Below are 21,259 nucleotides of genomic sequence, written 5' to 3'. Positions count from 1 at the left end.
CCTAAACAATGGCATCAAAAATTTGTTGAAGTGATTCTAGCAAATGGGTTTAAAATTAATGAATCCGACAAATGTGTCTATAGTAAGTTTAATTACGGAAAAGGTGTCATAATTTGCTTATATGTAGATGACATGTTAATATTTGGCACCGATATCAATGAAGTTATGAAAACAAAAAAATTCTTGTCTAACAACTTTGACATGAAAGATATGGGAGAAGCGAATGTCATTCTAGGCATTAAAATAATTAAGGATAACAATTATCTTAGTATGTCCCAAGCTCATTACATTGAGAAAATATTAAAGAAGTTTGATTATTTTAATTGTTGTCCTGTTTCTACACCATTTGATTCTAGTATCAAGTTGGAACAAAATAAAGGTTGTCCTGTGAGACAACTAGAATATGCTAAAATAATTGGATGCTTGATGTATGCCATGACATGTACAAGACCAGATATAGCTTATGCTGTAGGAAGGTTAAGTAGATACACAAGCAATCCAAGTAAAGACCACTGGCATGCTGTGTATAGAGTATTAAAATATTTGAAAGGAACAATAAATTATAATCTAATTTATAGTGGTAATCCTTTAAATTTAGAAGGATATACAGATGCTAGTTGGGTAAATCACACTGAGGATCATGCTTCTACAAGTGGATGGGTCTACACACTTGGTGGGGGTGCTATTTCTTGGGGATCAAAGAAGCAGACATGTATTGCAGACTCCACCATGGCATCTGAGTTTATAGCATTGGCTGCATGTAGTAAGGAAGCAGAATGGCTTAGAAACTTATTACTTGAAATTCCTATATGGCCCAAGCCAATGGCACCAATATCTATACATTGTGATAATCAGTCTACACTTTCAAAGGCTTATAGCCAAGTTTATAATGGAAAATCCCGACATATTGGACTAAGACATAGCTTTGTAAAAGAGTTGATTATAAGTGGGGTAATTTCGATTAATTATATACGGTCTGAATTAAATCTTGCGGATCCTTTGACGAAAGGATTGACAAGGGATATGGTGTTAAAAACATCAAAGGGGATGGGATTGAAGCCCATAAAATCATAATTACCAATGGTGGAAACCCAACTCACACTTGAGTAACATCAAGTCTTGAGTTCAATGGTGAAAGTACACTATTAGAGTAATTGTAAGTACTTGATTTGTATACATCCCAAGATTGAAAAGTACTTGGTTACCATGAGTTTACAAGAGGAAGGTTGAGCTTTAGCTCTTAATAGACCTATAAGCATATATTTGTTGGAGTGCCTGTCATGGTGGTGCTCTTGATAGAGTCTACCTATGTGAGAGTGAAGTGGGGCCGCTTCTTGGAGTCTAAGGGCTTGACTCTAAAAGCTCTCATGAAAGGGATACTAGACACAAGGCCATCTTAATTGTGTCAACTTCAGTGACATACAATGGTTCGAGATCTTATGCGTAAGGCATGTACACCTGTTCAAATGGGATAATTGGTTCAAAGCTTGTCTACCATATTATTTCGGATGGGTGAAACTATGTTTTGCTAGGTGAAAGTTCAAGTCTTAAAGACACTTTTACTAAAAACATGAGATTTCCAAAGTGATCGGAATTTGTCTTCATTTTCAAAATGGTGGGGGATTGTGAGAGGATTTTAAAAATGAAAAGATATTAATGTAATAAGCACCACTTGTAAGACAACTAATGAGAGCTTATCATTTGTAATTTCATTAATTAATGAATGATTATTTTATTCTATTTGAAAAGATGTCTAATTAATGAAATAGTGTCTCATTAGTAAAGTGGTGTGTCTATTTAATGAAGTGGTGTCTCATTAATGAAATAATGTGTCATTTTATTGAAGTGGTATAATGAAATGATGTGTCTTTTTAAATGACACTCATTATTGAAGTGGTGTGTCTCTTTACTAAACACCACTTCATTCCTATAAAAATAATCTCCTACCATCATTCAAGTCAATTGAATGACAAACAAACTCCTCACAAGTTCATTTGCTTTGTTCTTTGAGTGCACAAAAGATAGAAGCAAACTTTCACTTTGTAAAAGCCATTGTTGTCTTTGCTTGAGTTTGGAAGTGCAAACCATACTCAAGGGTCTTCATTGTATCCTAAAGGAAATTCGCCATTCAATCCATTTTGCATCCAAGGTTTGAAATTAGGTGGAGGCGAATTAAGCCTAAAGGAAAGTGTTTCCCATGCCTTGAAGACTTGTGCACTACTTTCTTTCTAATCTCTTCTTCTTTATTCCTCAAAGAACCATCTCCACCAACAAAATCCACCACTTATCAAAAATGGCCATTTTCTTTCTCATGACTTTATGCTATATTATCCATTATATATTTAGTATATTAAATCAATGTTTCATGCTAGATTATTTTTTTGATTACGATACGAATTTTATATATATATATATATATATAAAAGCCGTGTCATCTAAGAAATGTTTGTAGATTCAATATCTATGAATGTTTTTCATCAATTGTTGGATTGCAATCCAACTGCCTTAACCATCATCTGCATAGTGCCATAGAAATTCTTATTCAATGACATTGTTTTTAAACACATTGCTATTGTACTTATGAACAGTTGCACAGTAAGAAAAATAAGATACACAGTATTTTAATCTGAAACCGTTCAGTCATAATCCGTACAGTAACTCAATAAATTACAACCACCTATTTCTACTAGCACCTATAGAAAAACTAAAAAAAATAAAAACCCAACAAACACCTGACTACCCATTTGCATTGCTGGTATATGGTTCAACCACTATTGTGGTTTCTGTTTATATACCAAACTGTGTCGGTATCACTTTATCTCTTACTTTTCAATTCCTACGGGCATTCATCAAATGTCCGCAATTGAGGTAAACTCTCTCTCTCTCTCTCTCTCTCTCTCACACACACACACACACACACAGTAATTTGATCTGAACCGTTTAATCATAATCCTTACAATAACTCAATCAATTACATCCACCTATTTCTACTAACACCTATAAAAAAACTAAAAAACAAACCCAACAAACACCCAACTACCCATTTGCGTTGATGGTATATGGTTTGGCCATTATTGCAGTTACTATTTATATACCAAACTGTGTCAGTATCACTTTATCTCTTACTTTTCAATTCCTGTATTGAGGTAAACTCTATATATATATATATATATTACATGTCCTTAATGACAAGCATTCAATCATGATTTAATGACTGTTGTTTGTAAAAATGGTATATAAGTATTATTTAGTACTGTACATAAATAAATAGTGATCATTACATGCAAATCTAACATTTAACATAAAAATCTAAGGATATTTTTAGATAAGGCAGCCCCCAAAGCATAAATTTTCAATTATTACATAAATCATAGAGAGGGAGATGTAAAAGCCATTCTTCTATCACTTTCTTTGTTGTCCATATAATTAAAGTTGTGCATAAAAATTGGATGTGATTATGAACCAATTTATCCATAATTTTATTCATATTAACAATATATAGATAGATAGATAAAAAGAGGGGTTTGTTTACTTTAGATGTGTATTTTTCGTGTATACATTATTCTTTACTTCTTTTAAGTCATCAATTTTGGAAAAATTGAATTTATATTTTGAGAAAACTTATTAGTTGATATTATATAAATAAATAAAAATATTTTTAAGGTTATATAAGTAAATATAATTTTATGGGAATATATCAGCAATTAACCATTTTTACCACAAATTTGCAAGCAATTTTTTCTTCTACAAAAAAATAAGTACAAAATAAATTCCAAATCATTTTAGTTCCAAAATATTTTAGAATTCATACATTACATATGTGCATAGATATATATATATATATATATACACACACCAAAATTTGGTGAAAATAAAGAGTATGGTTGCAACCTCTTTTATGTTCCCTGGTGTGGAGTATGTGCAAAAGCATGGAGTGCAGAAGATCTTTATGGAACCCAGTACTAGAAGATTCTTTTAAATTATTATTATTATTATTATTATTATTATTATTATTATTATTATTATTAGCTCATTCAAAGACAAGTTTTACTGAAAAAGGAAATTATTTTGGTTTGATTAGATTTAATAGTATAACATGTCAATTGTTTCGGTGTTTATTGTATAGAATAAATATTTTGAAAATAAAAATTATAAAATCATGTGCATGTATTTTGTACTTAGGTGTGTTTAATTCTTAATATGAGTGCATCACAAGCAGTATAATATAGTACAAGTGGTTGAAATATAGTATGAGTACATGTATTATTTTATATTTGATGTTCAATAGAATGGCATTTAATACGCACGCAAAGAAAAAAAATTTACAAAATTACTAGAATATTTTTTGTATTGTTTTACATTTGTTTTGTAATTAAAAAAATTCATAGACAATACTTTATGAAATTTTTCACTCTATTAAATATTCATCACTTAATATTTTTATGACTAATAAAATTATGAATTCATGATTATATTTTTTTAATATACAAAAATATATTAATTAATAATTAATTATAAAAAAATTATAAAAAATTAGTCAAATTTATTTACTGAAAATTATAAAAAAAAACCCCTTAAGTTTACAATATTACCAAAAATGCCCTCTTAATTTGGCAATCCTTAAAAACCCCTTCTTTTTAAACTCAATGTTTTTCAAACCCTCCAAAGCATATAACAGTGGTTAACGGAGTTATTTTTAAATTTTATGGACGAAATTGCCCCTTACACCAGAAGTTGTGGCACTACAATCATTTCGGCGGTTTCAGAGGAAGTGGGGGTTTTTCTTAGTGTAATCCCAAGAGATGACTTTACTGCAGCCGTATACTTGTTTTATCTCAACTCGCCTCTTCAGCTTTCCCTTTCCGAAGTTGTTTCGATCAGGACATCCTCTGTAATTTTCAGTTTTTCCTTTTCCACCTGTGTCTCGAAGGAGAAGTCCCACGCAAGTATTCGGCATTTCATCAGTTTGCAATCTAAGTTATTGAAGAAGTTGTGATTATGGTTTTAAGTTAACTTTTTTATTAGAAAAAAAGATTTTTCAGTTTTGTTTTGTGGTTCTGTTTTTATTGGAAGATATTGAAGTCTGCAGGGGGATTTCTCGACTGGGGTTTTGTTAGTCTGCAGGGAGATTTCTCGGCTAGGGTTTTGTTTTGTTTTAAATTTTCGTCTGTGTACACGATCGAAATAGTTTTTCGATTGTTATGATTTGTGTAATATTTATAATATATGTTTCCTCTTTCATTTGATATAGTTGCATTTTTAGAAATGATCTTTCTGTTTAAAAAATGAGTTTTAGTTTAAAAACGTATGTCTCCATTTAAATATTGTGGTTACCGTTTAAAAAAACTAGATCACTGTTTACAATATTATATCTCTATTAAATAATTGAGGCTTCCATTTAAAATCTTATATTTTTGCTTAAAACTTTGTGAATACTACTGAAATGTGTTGTTATTGTCACAGGCTTGTGATTATGGCAGTCAACCTAGTTAATGGGCGATGCTACTTGACACCGGTAGTAGAGACCTTGGCTGAATTGAAAGTTCACATGACCCCTTGACACTGGGAGATCATCCAAAGGACACTGTTTGTTGCATTTACTGAGCTGGAAGCTGTATTCCAAGAGAGGGCCCTTCTTGATTCTCTATTGCAAAGGTACGATGGCCGCACCAATAAATTCAGGGTCGGGGAAAGCCTGCTGAGTTTCAAGCCTGAAGATGTAGCCCTCGTTCTTGGTCTGCATTGCGGTGGAAACGCAGTCATGTTTCGAAGAAGAAAAGCACGCTCAGCTTTCGAAGAGAGGTATTTATCAAAAACCTACGAGAGACACAAAGACTCCATCAAGAGAACTCTTGAGCAACTTGTTTGACATTGGGGAGAAGAAGAAAATTTTGTCAAACTCCTAATGGTGTACCTCATGGGTACAATCCTCTTCTCAAGTACCTCATGCTCGGTTCCAAATTGGATCTTTGATTATATTGATAATCTATCTGGCATGAGCGATACGCATGGGCAGTGGCTGAGCCAGAAACTAGGGGGAGCGAATTACAAAAGAAAAGAAAATCAATTAATAAATTTTTATATTTTTTAAAATTTATTTATATGTTAATTTATAATGTAATTTATAAAAATAAGTGTCAAACAATAAATTTTAAAAAACTCTACTAAAAATATAATTTTATATATTATATAAACTAATTTGTAAAAACTATTTTTTTAAAATATACTAAATAAAATAATTTATAAAATATTAATAGGTTACATAAAAAACATTATAAATATTTTTAAAAAAATTATTACGGTTTAGAGGATAGATATTAATTTGTTAAAAAATAATTTTTAAAAAATAAAAACAAAATACCCCCAAAAGAGAAGAGGGATATTTTAAAAAATAAAATAAATAGAGTGAGGATACCTCCAAAAAATAAAAATAAAAAGAGAAAATACTTCCAAAATATCAAAATCAAAATCCAAAATCAAAATCAAGGGGGAATCAAAGGGTGGAGGTATTTTAAAAAATAAAATAAAAATATAGAGAAATAAAAATAAAAACATAAATAGATTCTTAGAGAGAGAGAGAGAGAGAGCGAGGAGGGAGGGGGCGGGGAGCGGTGATTCACTCGGTGACAAAGAGGGTGGAGAGAGAGAGGGGGGTAAACGGAAGGGGCGGGGGTTCACCGGTGACAAGGAAGACGGTGAGAGAGAGAGGAGTAAAAAGGTGCGGGGGCAGGGGTTCGCCGGCGACAGGGGGACGGCCACCCCCCCTCTCCCTCCGCCCCTGCGTATAGGCGCAAGCGACGCACAAGTGGCTTATGGAAGGCATTCTACAAGCAGCCGCTCGAGTGCAAGCTAGATGCGTGGGGAAGAAGACGAACACAGGGTATATTAAGGGTTGCTTAATCGCGTTGAACATCTAGTTTTACGAGCTGACCGGAACCAAAAAGAAAAACCGTTTCGGCAAGACCCCAAGGATGCTGTCCTACGGTGAAAGTAGTTAGCGGAAGCAAGCGACGATAGAAACCAGTTTGTCATATCTCGAATGAAAAGAGATAATAAATCGTTAACAATGTGATTTAACAGTAGTAGTTAATGTTTAAATATAGTATTTAACGTTTAATAGTGTTTATTTTCTATTTAAAAGTATTCTTTAGAGTTTAAACATTTTGTTTTCTGTTTAAATACATGCGATACCGTTTAAATATATAAGTTAAATGTTTAAATATATTATATATTTGTTATTGCTTAAACTAAATGATTTCGCTGAGATTGTTTTGTTTACATATGTTAGTTTCTTGAGCTGGTCCCGGCGAATACTGAAGAAAATATATTTGTTCGGGCCAACTGCCGGGTGGATGCTATTACTCCGGAACTACTTGCTCGAAGGCAACATGACAGGCCAACCTCTTCTGTGTGCGCTCGACGCCATTCTCCTACTTCCAGCCCAACGCGCGCACGCATTCCTCGACACCAGAGAAGCCCTTCCCTACCCCACCCGATTACAACACCCCCTACCACGACAACGATAGTCCCCCACGATCGGCAAAGCCCCCCCGACCGTGGTAGGCCCCCGACGGCACTAGCCGATGATGTCACTGCAACTCTTCTGCAAGCGTGCCAGATATTGATGACCGAGTTCCCTCTGCTTGTCGCTCGGGTTGAGGTATTGGATGGACGGTCACAATCGACTGCGCTGTCCCTCCAAACAAATGAAGCACCCGGGACAGACGAATCATCGGTATTTGACGACAAGGACTTCATCGGGATGGCCATTCCAACACGGCCGCGTTTGAAGAGACTTACAAAAAAGAGAAAAACAATAATGCCTCTCTATCCACTACCAGGCTGACGATGAAACAATAGCAACACCATCGGGGGCCGATGTTGTTATTGAGTCTGTCACCGTTGATGACATGGCCGTCACGGTGGAGAAGATCATAGATGATGTTGCCATTACTGCGGTTGATAAGATCGTTGACTCTGTTATCAACAAAATCCTCGTCACGGTAGAACCGGTGGCTAATAGTGCGGCATCGAAGGTGGATATAATCCCTGAAGAACAAAAACCAGCTAAGGGTGTGTCTCCCGTTGATACTGTTGCCGTGGTCGCAATTGAGAAGATCGTTGACTTTGTTGTCAACGAAATCATAGTCACGGTTGAACCAGCGGTCGATAGTTCCGCATCGAAAGCAGACACAATCCCACAACAATAAGAAGCATGTAAGTATATGTCTCCGGTTGATGCTGTCGTCGTGCCCGCATCGAAGGAAGATGCTGTTGGTGCTGAACACCGTCAACCGTCAACAGCGGTGCCGCATGATGATCCCAAAACAGCTGTTGACAAGTGGCATGGGAACGCTACAAAAAAACAACGAGGAATATGATCCGTGCCAACCAATAATATGAAGAAGTTCGGAAAGACTTTATTCCGAAGAAGAAAAAAATACCTTGGACAATCACGACTCTATGGACAAGTAAGTTTGAAGTTTTTACGTTATTGTTTAAAATTATATGTTAACCTTTCATTTATGTACTTACCGTTTAAATATTTGTAATATCATTTAAATATTTGTGATATCATTTAAATATTTACAATATCGTTTAATTATATATGTTATTGTTTAACCGCAGGACTGTCGTGTGGATGAATGACTCTCTCAGCACCACACGGTCCAGACTATTCACGCTGCTTGACGGGAAAGAGATGGTGTCAGACAATGTGATGGACGCTTTTGTATGCATAATACAAAAGTCGTTGAGCAGAGTACCATATCCTTATAAGAAGCGCGCCTCCATCACACGACCACTGGCGCTGTTTATGTCAAAGGAGGAAGACGAGGCTAACACGATTTTTCGCTTTGATCGGAGATACCGCGCGCAAGCTGCATGATGTTGACATTGTCATCTTCCCGATAGTCATGAATGACCACTTCCATCTCGTGGTCCTTGACAATAACAAATAGGAATACATACATTATTCTTCATGCCAAAGTGAGGAGTACGATAAAGACGCGTTAGAAATGGTAAGTTCTTTGATAAGAGTTTGATTATTAATGTTTGATAAATAATCGATATTCTAATGTCAATTTGTATACCTCGACAGCGGAGGCTATTAGACACTTGTATCGATATGGAGTTCGGCGAGACGGTGACCACAACGTACCCACTAGTTCACGACATTGAAACCCCATGACAAAAAAAAAAGGAAGTGTCAACTGCGCCGTCTATGTCATACGGTTTATCAAGCAATTACACGATGATGAAAAGCTACGGCTACCGCAAACAGATGTCCTTTATCTGAGATTAAAGTATGTTGCCCGCATACTTAAGGAAGGGAGCGCAACCGGCATCACTAACAAAGGGGGGTCTTTGACTGCGGGGAAATAGAATTGACATGATATTGTTTGTTTTCAAATGTAAAACAATTTTGTCGTTATAAATTTAAATTCAATTCATTGTTTTCGAAGAACATGACAAATTTTTCAATGTAAATTTACTAGTGTTCATTTACTAGTCTGTATACTTATATACTCGACTTTCTTTGCATAACTTTCAATTTTATTGTTTAAATATCAGTCTTTACGTTTAAAATAAAGTAGTCTCTGTTTAAACAAACAATGTCTCTATTTAAATATATATGTGTTACCTGTTAAGAATAAGAGTTTCTCTGTTTGAATATCAAAAGTTGGCACACAATTAAGTTTGTTTCTTTTTAAAAATTTGTTTATTTACAATGCCTAGTCGGCGAAAGTTTCACTGCAAGATCTACGATTGTGCCCGGAGGCATGACAACGGCTGCAATGTAACTTGCGGACCTCAAACACTTGCGACTCGATCCTCTTTTGTCTAGGACGCCCAGGTTGCCTTCTCATCATAGGCGGTTGCAAAAGCAATTCACGATTTCCGTCCGTAGGCTTGTCATTATCGGGTATGTGGAATATAGCTTCCTTATACGCTAGTTTGTACTTGTCGACGGTGAAGTAGCCGCTAATAAATTGATGAACGCTGGTGTCTGTCTGTATTATTGCAGCGCAAGCGTGTTTGCACAGGATACCATAAACTTGCCATCTGCGACATGAGCAAGTTCTATTGGTAAGATCTAAAGAGTTGCTGCACGTGTCAATCACTTCATAACAATCATCAACACAACGACCAACATGAGCTTTTGAATCACTCATGCGCTTACCTATTTTTTAGACACTTTCGGATGTGACGCCGATCCTATTCCACCACCGCAAGTGTGTGACGAGCTGATTGTCTTGATTTTAAAAGTAATTTTATTATATTCTTTTGATGCATGAAGGTTCCATTGATAACCATCGGCAGCGCATTCCACAATCACTTGGTGTTTTTCGTTCTTTATAAATTTGAAGTCAAAATTTCGTTTGATTGCAAAATTTTGAAGGGCGTCCCTAAAATATTCGACGCTTTCTAAATGTTGTCTGATATCCAACGACAACACTTCAGATTGATCTGACGAGGAAAAAAGGCATCCTACACCGTCAGGGTCGCTATGGGGTGGGACCAGAGAGCTCGCAGAATCAAAATTCCTGCCAACACTTCAGTTTAAATAACAATGATCGATATGTTAAGCATAGACATAAAGTATTTAAATGATAAATTAAACAGTTAAACGTTAATTCAAATAATTAAATAGCGACAAAATAAATTATACGAAGAAGACAATATTTAAATGGAAACGTAATATATTTAAACAGAGACTGACATAGTTAAACAATAATGAACTTATACAACTAGATAAACATAAAAGAGAAGAATCATACAATGAGAAAAACTCGTTTTCAGTAGGATACGATGGCACATCATCTATCTCAACAACAAGAACGACGGCAGCGCATTTGAAGATGGAGTACACGTGACACATGCGCTGGAAGTCAACCTAGTTTTCTATTGGACAAACCGTTTTATGTCCATCGTTTGTGATAAACTTCACCCTGACAGGGGAAATATCGAGACCCCAATGCTCACATATCTCAACTAACACTGAGTCCGAAAGAAGTCAGCACCGTGAACATTAGCACTCGTCCCTTCCCGTTGTATCTAGCAATACCACAAAAACTCTCCATAATAAATCTGCATTTTTATAAATAGTGTTACTCTCTCCCTCCCGCAGAATAATCAAAGTGAGAGCAATGAAGAAATTCTTATCTTATCGGAAAGCCGACAGAACTTAAATTGAACAAACCAAATGAGGAGAAAAAGAAGATCTAATGAGCCTTTTAAATTTTGTTTCACAAAAAGCAAGCAGGGAAGGGGAAAAAAAGGTGCACAATTCTATGCATAAAGGTTAGACATGATGTGATTTGGCAGTATTTTCCCTCCATCGCAAGGGCAAAAAAAAAATTCATAACATAGACCCACTTGAAGTGACCGATAGGGGGTAATCCCTAGAGACAATCATTACTGGCGTCGGTTATACTTTTTTTCTCTTTCCGCCTCTTCAGCTTTTCTTTTCGGCTGGTCATCCTTGTCTCGAAGTTCTTCTTCGCTTTCCACCATTGTCTCGAAGAAGAATTCTCGCTCAAGTATTCAGGATTTCATCAGTTTGCAGTGTGAGGTATTGAGCCGAGGTGGACGCCATTGAAGAAGTTGTGTTTATGGTTTTTTTTTATAAACGATTATGTTAGAAAAGAGATTTTTTCAGTTTTGTTTAGTGGTTTTGTTTTATATTGGATGATATTGAAGTCTGCAGGGAGATTTATCGGATAGGGTTTTGTTTTCATTTTCATTTTCATTTTCGTCTAGGGTTTTGTACATGATCGAACGAGATTTAGCAAGACCCCGGGGATGCTGTGCTATGGTGAAAATAGTTATGGAAGCAAGCGACGATAGAAGAGATACTGTCATCGCTCGAAGGAGAGGAGGTAACAAATCATCGATCTTTGTTTAAATATCGAACTTTTATGTTTAAAAACTGTGATTTAGTGTTTACACTATCGGTTATATGTTTAACTATTTTGGATATCGTTTAAAAACATATGTAAACCGTTTAAACATTTAAGTTAACTATTTAAAACTATTTGTTATTGTTTAAATTGAATGCTTTCACTGACATTGTGTTGTTTAAACTGAATACCCCTCTTGGTGATGATGTTACCGCACGTCTGCAGCAGGCGTGCCAGGTGCTGATGACCGAGTTCCCTCGGCTTGTTGCTCAGTTGGAGGCATTGGAAGGACAGGCATAATCAAATGCGCCGTCCTTACAAACATGCGGTTTATCGAACAACTACTCACCGGTGAAAAGCTACCGCTACCGCAAGCGAACCGCCACCACAAGTGGACCGCTACCGCAAGCGGATGTCCCTTACTAGCGCTTCAAATATGTTACCCGCATACTTAACGAATGGAGAGCAGCCAGCAACACTGAGAAAGGGGATTCCTTGACCGGGGTGAAAAAAGATTAATATGTAATTATGTAAAACAGAATTACCGTATAAATAACATTATATCTCACTTAAATATAATTGATTTTGTTTAAATATCATTGTCATTGTTTAATTTCTAGGTATCTCTGTTTAAACAACATTGTCTTGCTGTGCAAATATCATTTTTTGTTGTTTAGATACTGTTGTCTCTGTTTAAATACTAAGCGCTTTTATTCAACTTTTTGTTTATTTACAATGCCGTTTTTGTTTCTCAAAATGTTTAAGTAAAACTTTAAGAGAGAATGTCTCTGTTTAAATATCAAAAGTTGACACTCAAATAAGTTTGTATCTTTTAAAATATTTGTTCATTTACAATACCTAGTTGGACGTCGGACACTTGTGACTCGATCCTCTTTCGTTTGTTAAGATCATCGATACGACGACCAACATGAAGATCTCGGCTTTCCTTAACAAGAATCTCTACCTTTGAATGTATGTATGTCCGGGAATAAGTAGGTCTCCCATTTGTTTGCTCACTCACGGCGGTTGCATAACATGCGCATCACCTTGAACCTGTACAATGTTAAATATGAACACTTAAACAAGGTTTTGCAAAGACACTGATATTTAAATAGAAAAAATATTTTTAAAAGAAAATGGTTACAAATTAAATGAAAATCCAGATAGTTAAACACAGACAATGATGTTTGCACCGTAAGGCTTTTAAATGATAAGAACAATTCTTAAGTGTTAAATATCAACTCCATTTTAAAGGATGTGTCATGGCCCATCCTCCTCTGGAGAATACTCCGCAATCAAGCAATAAGTGAAAACTTTCTCTTCCTGGCCAAGTCGAAAATGCCTGCTTAATTGCTTGCCCGTCATTGCTTACCCATCAGGCAATAACGTGGGCTTTCCGACTTGAACAGGAAAAGATAGTTTAACTTGTTGCGTGATTGCAGCTGATTGATTCTCTAGAAGAAGATGACCATGACACATCCTTTTAAGATAGAGTTGATCTAAAAAATGTGGTCTTCCTTCTCATTTATGGTGTGAAGAAGAAACTCATGAAGATGACCAAGTCGAGTATCCTGGACACATGAAGAAGAAACTCATCTGAGAAGAAGCAGAGGAGGAGGAGGAGAAGGGGGTGTCCAGGGGAAGGGGTCTTCCTTCTTGACTAATAGCGAGGAAAAATAAATATGCTTCCGATATTTATATTAAATTTTAGAAAATTTAATGGCGTTATTAATTCTTGTGCGTGGGATACCATAAACTTGCCATTTGCAGCATGAGGTGGGACCGGAGCACTCGCAGAATTAGAATTCTTGCCAACACTTCAGTTTAAACGAAAATGATCAATATTTTAAGCATAGACATAAAGTGTTTAAATGATAAATTACAAATTTAAACGTTAAGTCAAATATTTAAATAGAGACAAAATAAATTCAATGGAGAAGACAATGTTTAAATAGAAACGTAATATATATAAACAAAGACAGGTATAGTTAAACAATAATTAACTTATACAACTAGATAAACATAAAAGAGAAGAACTTTACGACGAAAGGAACTCGTTTTCAGTAGGATTCGACAATGGCACATCGTCTGTCTCAACAACAAAATCTACTATAGCGCATTTGAAGATGGAGTACACGTGATACATCCGTTGGAAGTCAACTTTGTTTTCTATTAGAAAACTGTTTTATATCCATCGGGTGTGATAAACTTTCACCCTGACACGGGAAACATCGAGACCCCATCGCTCACATATCTCTCAACTAACACTGATTCCCAAGAATTCAGCGCCGTGAACATTAGCACTCGTCTCTCCCCATTGTATCTAGCAATACCACAAAAACTCTCCATAATAAACCTGCATTTTTATAATACTCCCTCCCTCCCGCAGAATGATCAAGTGAAAGCAACGAAAGAAATTCTCACCTTATCAGGAAACCGGCATAACTCAAATCGAACAAACCAAATGAGGAGAAGAAGAAGAAGATGTGATGAACCTTCTAAACTTTGTTTGACAAAAAGCAAGCGAAAAAGAAAAATGCAAAATTGTATGTATAAAGGTCGGCATGATGTGATTAAGCGGTTTTTTCCCACCATTTTCAAGGGCAGAAATGAAATTTCATAACATGGACCCATTTGAAATGAACGGTAGGGGGTAAAAGGGAACTTAAACAATAACAGAAGGGTTATCCGGGGTTTGCTAAAGTTAGAGGAGCTTTTTAGGAATATTTGAAATTCACGATGGGTAAATAATAATTTTCTCTTTTATTTATTCATGAATTATATAAATTTTGCATAAAAACAATAAGATGCATTGTTGAAATTTTTATATTAACTAGGGGTAATTCTATCTTTTAATTGTGTGGTACTCAAAGAGTTTTTTGTACCATGATTTGGAAGGTATAAAACTTTCATTAAGTTGTGTTGTACTCGAACACCTATATATTGTACTTCCACTCAATTTATAAATCAAACAAAAACCAAAAAAAGTTATGTCGGGTTGCTTCCAAAAGTCCACCTACAAAACACACATAAATACTCTTTTCTAATTATCACCGATAGTTATATGAAATCTTCTCAAAATAATAAATTTAATAATAATTCATCCATGACAGTACAATTAAAAATGTAATTTGATTTTTAATTATTTCGATATCTGAATGTAAAAAAAAAAAATATTTAACTTAATTTTAATCTAAAAATTGAAATATTAAATAAAAATGTTTTCTTAAGAAAAAAAAAGAGTTTTTATAAATATTCAAAACATTCTTCTCTCAAAATTAAAATTAATAAAGAAGTATATTCTAATAAACCATTATAGAAATAGTTCTTTATCCAATTCTTAAGATTACCATTACTTTGTTATATAAGATTTAATTATAGAGATAATTTTTTTTAACAAGCATGACAATAAGGACATTTAATTAGGGACTGCTGGGAATTTGATCGTCTAATTTATATATTTTTATTTAATGATATAAAATTTAAACTGTAAATCCACATCTATAGTTAAAAATCTATTATTACGAATATATCTAGCACAACTTAAATTTCGAGACTCTTAAATTATTGCACCAATGTTTTATCTAACATAACCAATACTGCTCAGCTATTAACTCTATGGTGCAAATCATACTTTTTATGAACATTAATTTATTTAATATTTATTTAGGTATCATTTAACAAATATTCAACATAATTAAAAAAAGGACAAACCACCACTTGATTTGACATACCAATGATGCCTCAAACTGGTTGCATAGCAGTGCAATAATGGTTTAGTTTATATATATATATATATATTCTTTTAAAAACCATATATTTTATATATTCATTGGATCATAAATTAATAAAAGAAAATTATAGAAAACTATCTTTTCCTTCTTCATTTCATTCAATTAACAAACAAAAAATTGCACAAAATTATTTTTGATTATCCAGATATATAAATAAATATGTCACATGAATAAATATAATTATTTTTAATGAAGATATGTTGCCAAATATCCATTTTTTCAAGGGCATGCGAGTAACTTTCTCAAAATAAAATCTATATATTACACAATTTTTTTTTTTTGGAAAGACGGTAAATATACAAACTAATTTAACTATTTTTTAAATAAAAAATTAGAGTAACTTGTATACTATAACACCATTTTAATATTTTATTTCTCTCAATTTAATAGGCAAAAATTCAGCCTTCTATCTCTTCCGTATTAGTCTATTAACAACTAAAAAACTAAATAAATTAAAATTAAATATATTATTTCATAAAATTTTTTATAGATATTTTTTTAAAAAAAATTATATGACTCTCAGTTTAAAAAAAAATTTTTTAAGAACATATATTGGTCATCCAAAGGCATGTTAATGATGCCCAACCAAAAGTAGAAATAAACCATCCAAAGAAGTAAACCTAAACATCATTTCAAGCAAACAAAAGAAAGGAAAAAAAGAACAGAACACAAAGTAACTGAAAATTACAACTCATTATTCACTTTATTGGTAACAACCATGATGAGATGAAAAGATAAGCGGCCACTCCAAACCAAGGTAAAAATACACACCATGGACGGAGTGCAATCAAAGAGTTAGAAAGAAAGATAGCAACAAATATGTTCATCTCTTTGTACATCCATCCATCCATAAAAACAGTTGTGAAGTCTCACTCTTAACAAATAACAACACACACACACACTCTCTCTCTCTCTCTCTCTCTCTCTTTTCTCTCTCTTTCTTTCTCTTTCTCTCACAATTATAGGCCCTTTCTTCCTCCACTGTTTCCACCATGAACTGATTCCAATAAGGGAATGACAGTGACACGTCATCCTCTCTTTCCCAAGCAAAGGACAACCTATCTATCTCCATTCACTGTCACATAACAACACAAATAATGACAATAATAATAATCATCTCTAAATTAGTCTTAATGTTTAGGCCCGCACCATGCACCATTATTACACTTCCCAAAAACAGAAACAAGGAATCCAATCCAACTTTTTCTCTCTTTTTTTTCTGTGCAGAGTTGAGTGGAGATGGACCTATTTGCCAAGATGCAAAACTTTGGCCAACTTTCTCAGTTCCATCACATTCAATTCAACCCTCATTTGGATACACAGGCCAAAAAAGAGAACACAAGAGGAGGTGGTTGGTTTTTGAGAGTTAGAAGAACTTAGCATTGTTTTTGTCAGTCTCTATTCAGTACGGTCTTGAATGGAACAAGTTCTTCTGCAGCCAGTTTTGGGGTGACTTCATTGTTGTTGTTGTTGTTGTTGTTGCTGTATTTGTTGATTGGGGTGGGAATCCTGATGATGCTGCAGCGGAGAATTGAGTCATGGCGATGCCCGGAGGCGGCCATGTTTGCCTATGCTGTTGCTGTTGTTGGTAATGTTGATGATGATGATGATGATGATGATGATGATCTTCACTTAAAGCTAATGACAAGTTGCCGGCAATGCTCTTCATTCCTTCGCTGTTTTGATACTACACACACAACAACAACATCAAATTACACATGATTCAGATCATTAGGATTCGACAATTGCTAAATAGAATGCTTTCACAACTCACTTGGTGCGAACCCGGGTTGTGGAATTGCTGCTGAATGATTTGGAAAACTTGCGGTGGTTGCTGTTGGTATCTGTAAATTTCACTGCCTTTCGATGATATTTGTGGTTCGTATTCGGGTAACTTGAGCTTGTCATCGAACTGTAATGTGACAAGGTGGATAATATCATACAAGTTAAATGCTTTGGATGATTGATATTCAGCAAGATAAAAAGTTCATGTATGAAGGTAACACTCACTTTAGGCCTAGTGGTTCTATTGTTCGATCGCCAATCTGGTTCCATAGCGAATGGAACTCTCTGATCCATCATCGCTCCATTGTTGTCCTCGTCCATTACCTCTAGACCACTTCGCTTCGATCCCGAGCTCCCAAGGCTGAGATCAAGATTGTGGTCTAACTGATTTGCTGCAACATACATAAAACATATATGTTTCATCTTCATCTTGCTTGAAGCATGAGATTAATCAATCAATTTGACATAAACTGAAAAAGAAGACTCACCAGAGGAATTAAGCTCTGGTTCATAGATGCTTGGATCGAAGTTCGTCACCGCATCTTTGCCATTACATTTGATTGCTGCTTTATCATAAGCTCTGTAAACATACCAAAATAAAATAATGTTCATCAGAAATTTTGACTTTTTGAATGAAGGTAAGTAAACAACAAAAAGTAAGTACCTAGCAGCTTCAATCTCAGTGTCAAATAGCCCGAGATACACATATCTGTTAAACAATCACACTTTAATTATATACACCCCAATATAAAAAGTTATACTAGAAAGAAATCAAATGTATTGAAACGATGTCTGGACATACTTCTTCCCTAAGAACTGGCCCATTCGAGCTTCCCATCTACCACATTTATGCAAAGTCACACCCCGGTATTTCGAGCTCCCTCTCGGAAAACCAGTGCTTTGTCGCCGGAGCACATGAACAAACTCCTCCTTTGTAAGATTGCTCATCTGCAATCCAAACATCCACAAACCTCAAAAACCTTCTTTTTTTTTTTTTGTTTGTGCACTTACCATAAAAGTAAAATTCAATCAAAATTCAGTTCAAACATCAATCATCCATCCATCCTCACCTGTTTCAGATCTTCCTCATAATCATCCAAACTAAAATTTATATCTGCATCCACTCCTCTGAACTTAATTGCAGCTCTATCATAAGCTCTGCAGCAAAATCAAAATAAGAAAAAAAAAATCCCCAAAAACAAAAAACTCAAAATTGATTCAGAAATCAAAAGAATGAGATAAACAAACTCACCTTGCAGCAGCATGAGCAGTATCGAACCCACCTACAAAATCATAAAAAAACCAAAAACAAAAAATCAAACCCCATTCATATAAAGTTAAACACAAATAAAACTCAGAAAAACAAGAAATCATACCTAAATAAACTTGTTTTCCACAATCCCTGCAAGAATCCCCCCAAAAAAAAATGCAGAATCAATACCAATTTTTTTCAAAAGAAAAAGAAAAAGAAAAGAATAGTTTTTTAGGGTTAATCTTTTGAAAGAAAGAAAGGAAAAACAGAAAAACACCAACCAAATATGAGATTCCCAACGCCCAGTTCTTCTATAAAATGTGACACCTCTATACTGTGAGCTCCTTGACCTTGGACCTCGCCGGCTCTTCTTGATCGGCTGCGAGACCTCCATCGGCTTAACGCCGGCGACGCCACCAGGCTCCGACGACTGCCGGAACTGCACGCCGACCCAGTGCGCGCGCGGAAGGGAGCTACAACCAGAGCTCGCACCAACACCATCAGCTTCACTGCTCATCTTCTCAACAGGAAAGAACTGCCGCGTCACCACCGGCGGCTCACTCTCACCGGAGTAGCTCTCTCCGACGGAAAACCCAAAGATCTTGCCGGCACCGGCGAGGGCCCCGGCGCAATCGTCGTCATCAGCGATAACGATAGCGGAGGAGCTGGAGTTGTCGTCGGCAGTGGAAGCAGCCGACTCCACTGCTTTCCCTTTGCTGACAGACTCATCCTCGTCTGAACCCGGCGCCGCCGTCACCATCGCCGACGCCGGCGGTTGATCCGGCGAGTCATTGAGATCCCACATCTTCTCCTTCTTGATTTCTTACAAAACAACTAATGCTGTCAAAACCAAAACCAAAAACTAAACAGCTCAAAATTCTTGAGCAGTTGCTCCCGCCATGTCTAAGAAATAAAATAAAATAAATAAAAAATAAAAGCTCTTTGGATTCAATGAGCTCTTGCTCTTTCTTTTCTTTTTCCTCTCTCTCGTCTTTGTTTTTTTTTCTTTCTTTCTTTTTAAGCTCTATTGCTAGCACCCAAATCTAAAACCTAGGACAAAGAGAGTCTGCAACCAAAAGGTATCAAGGCAGAGCGAGAGAAAAAGAGAGAGAGATGAGAAAGGAAGAGAGCAAGCTCCCACTTTGGCAAACTTGTTGCCTAAAAATAATAATATAGAGAGAGAGAGAAGGAGATATGTAGATATATTATAATATTATTATATTATTAAAATAATGGAAAATATTAAAGAAGAAATTGATTATTAGAATAAAAGTTTTAGGATGCTTTATTTTTTTAATAATTACTTTTTTGGTATTCACATGAGGGTTGAAACATTGGGGTGGTGGAAAATGAAGCATCACTTTCTTACTTCTCATTCCCACGTTAACCAAATCGAAAAGCATCGTCCATGTGTCCCCTCCTTAGTATGGGAAGCCTGGCTCTCTCTTAGACACTAATGAGATAAGGACTTGTTAACCCCTCCAACCCCCCCTAATTAACACTCTCATCCTTTCTTCTTCAACTTCTTCTTCTTTTCTCTCTCTATGTGTGTGCTTGCATTGCATCCGAATTTAGAAGGACGGAAAATGAGATTGACATTTATATTGGTTTAAGTTGTTAACTGATTTCCTAATTAAATGCTATTTTTATTTATTTAAGATATTCAACAAAAATATTAATTATGTTGGTCTCTAATTTTAAAAAAATTATTTTATAGATTTTTTTAGGTCTTTGGCATACCGTAAAAGATTCGTGGTAGTGATAGCCCTATAAAAAATAAATCTTTTCTATTGAGTATTTATATATATATATATATATATATAAAATTTGAACTGAAAATCAATTGTTTAAAGGACTAATCATCTTATCACTTGGATCATCCCCTGGCCTAAAATAAGGTATTTAGAGCATTATAAGAGAGTAGATATCTTTTAATGGGTGTTTTTTTTACCTACACAAAAAATTTAAACTCAAAATCACTTTTTAAACAACTCAAATCTTTACCATTTGGGTTAACCCTAATCTTAGATAAATTACTATAAAAGTCCTATAAGAGAATAAATCTCTTTGAATAGGTGTTTTTTTATATATACAAAAATTTCAACTCAAAATCACTCAACTAATTGGATCAAGTTTGTTGTTCAATTTTCTTTTAGGGATAAATTTTTTATAGTCACACCCTTGGAAAAAAAAAAATCTAATTGAAAAAATAATCATATATGGATGATTTATTATACCATACACAAATTATGTAAAATTAGTGAAGTGTACTTCACAATATAGTTTTAAGAAAACTGTGGATGATTAGAAAATTTGTAAATTAGGTTTTGACCTATATTATCAACACATGTTGAATTATTTATTTGATATTATTTTTTGTTATAGATACATTAATTATTTTTATTAGCCAAGCTACACAATAAAATAATTTGTTATAGTAAAAAAATCATGCATAAAAGATTTATTATACCATAAACTGGTTCAATAAAATTAGTGAACTTTGTATAATTTAAAATACAAATTCA

At 34.8% G+C, this 21,259-nt stretch overlaps 1 protein-coding gene across 1 annotated transcript; it reads right to left on the bottom strand.

Moving 5' to 3' along the window:
- Positions 1-16,375: 16,375 nt before the first annotated feature.
- LOC120255519 (AP2-like ethylene-responsive transcription factor TOE3) lies at positions 16,376-19,894 on the bottom strand. Its single transcript, XM_039263332.1, has 10 exons — positions 19,016-19,894; positions 18,859-18,884; positions 18,735-18,765; positions 18,553-18,640; positions 18,285-18,430; positions 18,147-18,191; positions 17,971-18,062; positions 17,708-17,874; positions 17,472-17,609; positions 16,376-17,384 (listed from the first exon to the last, which is right to left on the bottom strand). The coding sequence occupies exons 1-10, from the start codon at positions 19,537-19,539 to the stop codon at positions 17,100-17,102; spliced, it is 1,542 nt and encodes a 513-aa protein (XP_039119266.1). The 5' UTR covers positions 19,540-19,894; the 3' UTR covers positions 16,376-17,099.
- Between the last annotated feature and the right edge of the window lie 1,365 nt (positions 19,895-21,259).

Source organism: Dioscorea cayenensis, chromosome 3, assembly GCF_009730915.1.
Source record: "Dioscorea cayenensis subsp. rotundata cultivar TDr96_F1 chromosome 3, TDr96_F1_v2_PseudoChromosome.rev07_lg8_w22 25.fasta, whole genome shotgun sequence".
Lineage (NCBI taxonomy): Eukaryota > Viridiplantae > Streptophyta > Magnoliopsida > Dioscoreales > Dioscoreaceae > Dioscorea > Dioscorea cayenensis.
Note: the sequence above shows the minus strand (reverse complement) of the source record. Positions and strands in the feature narration are given on the sequence as shown.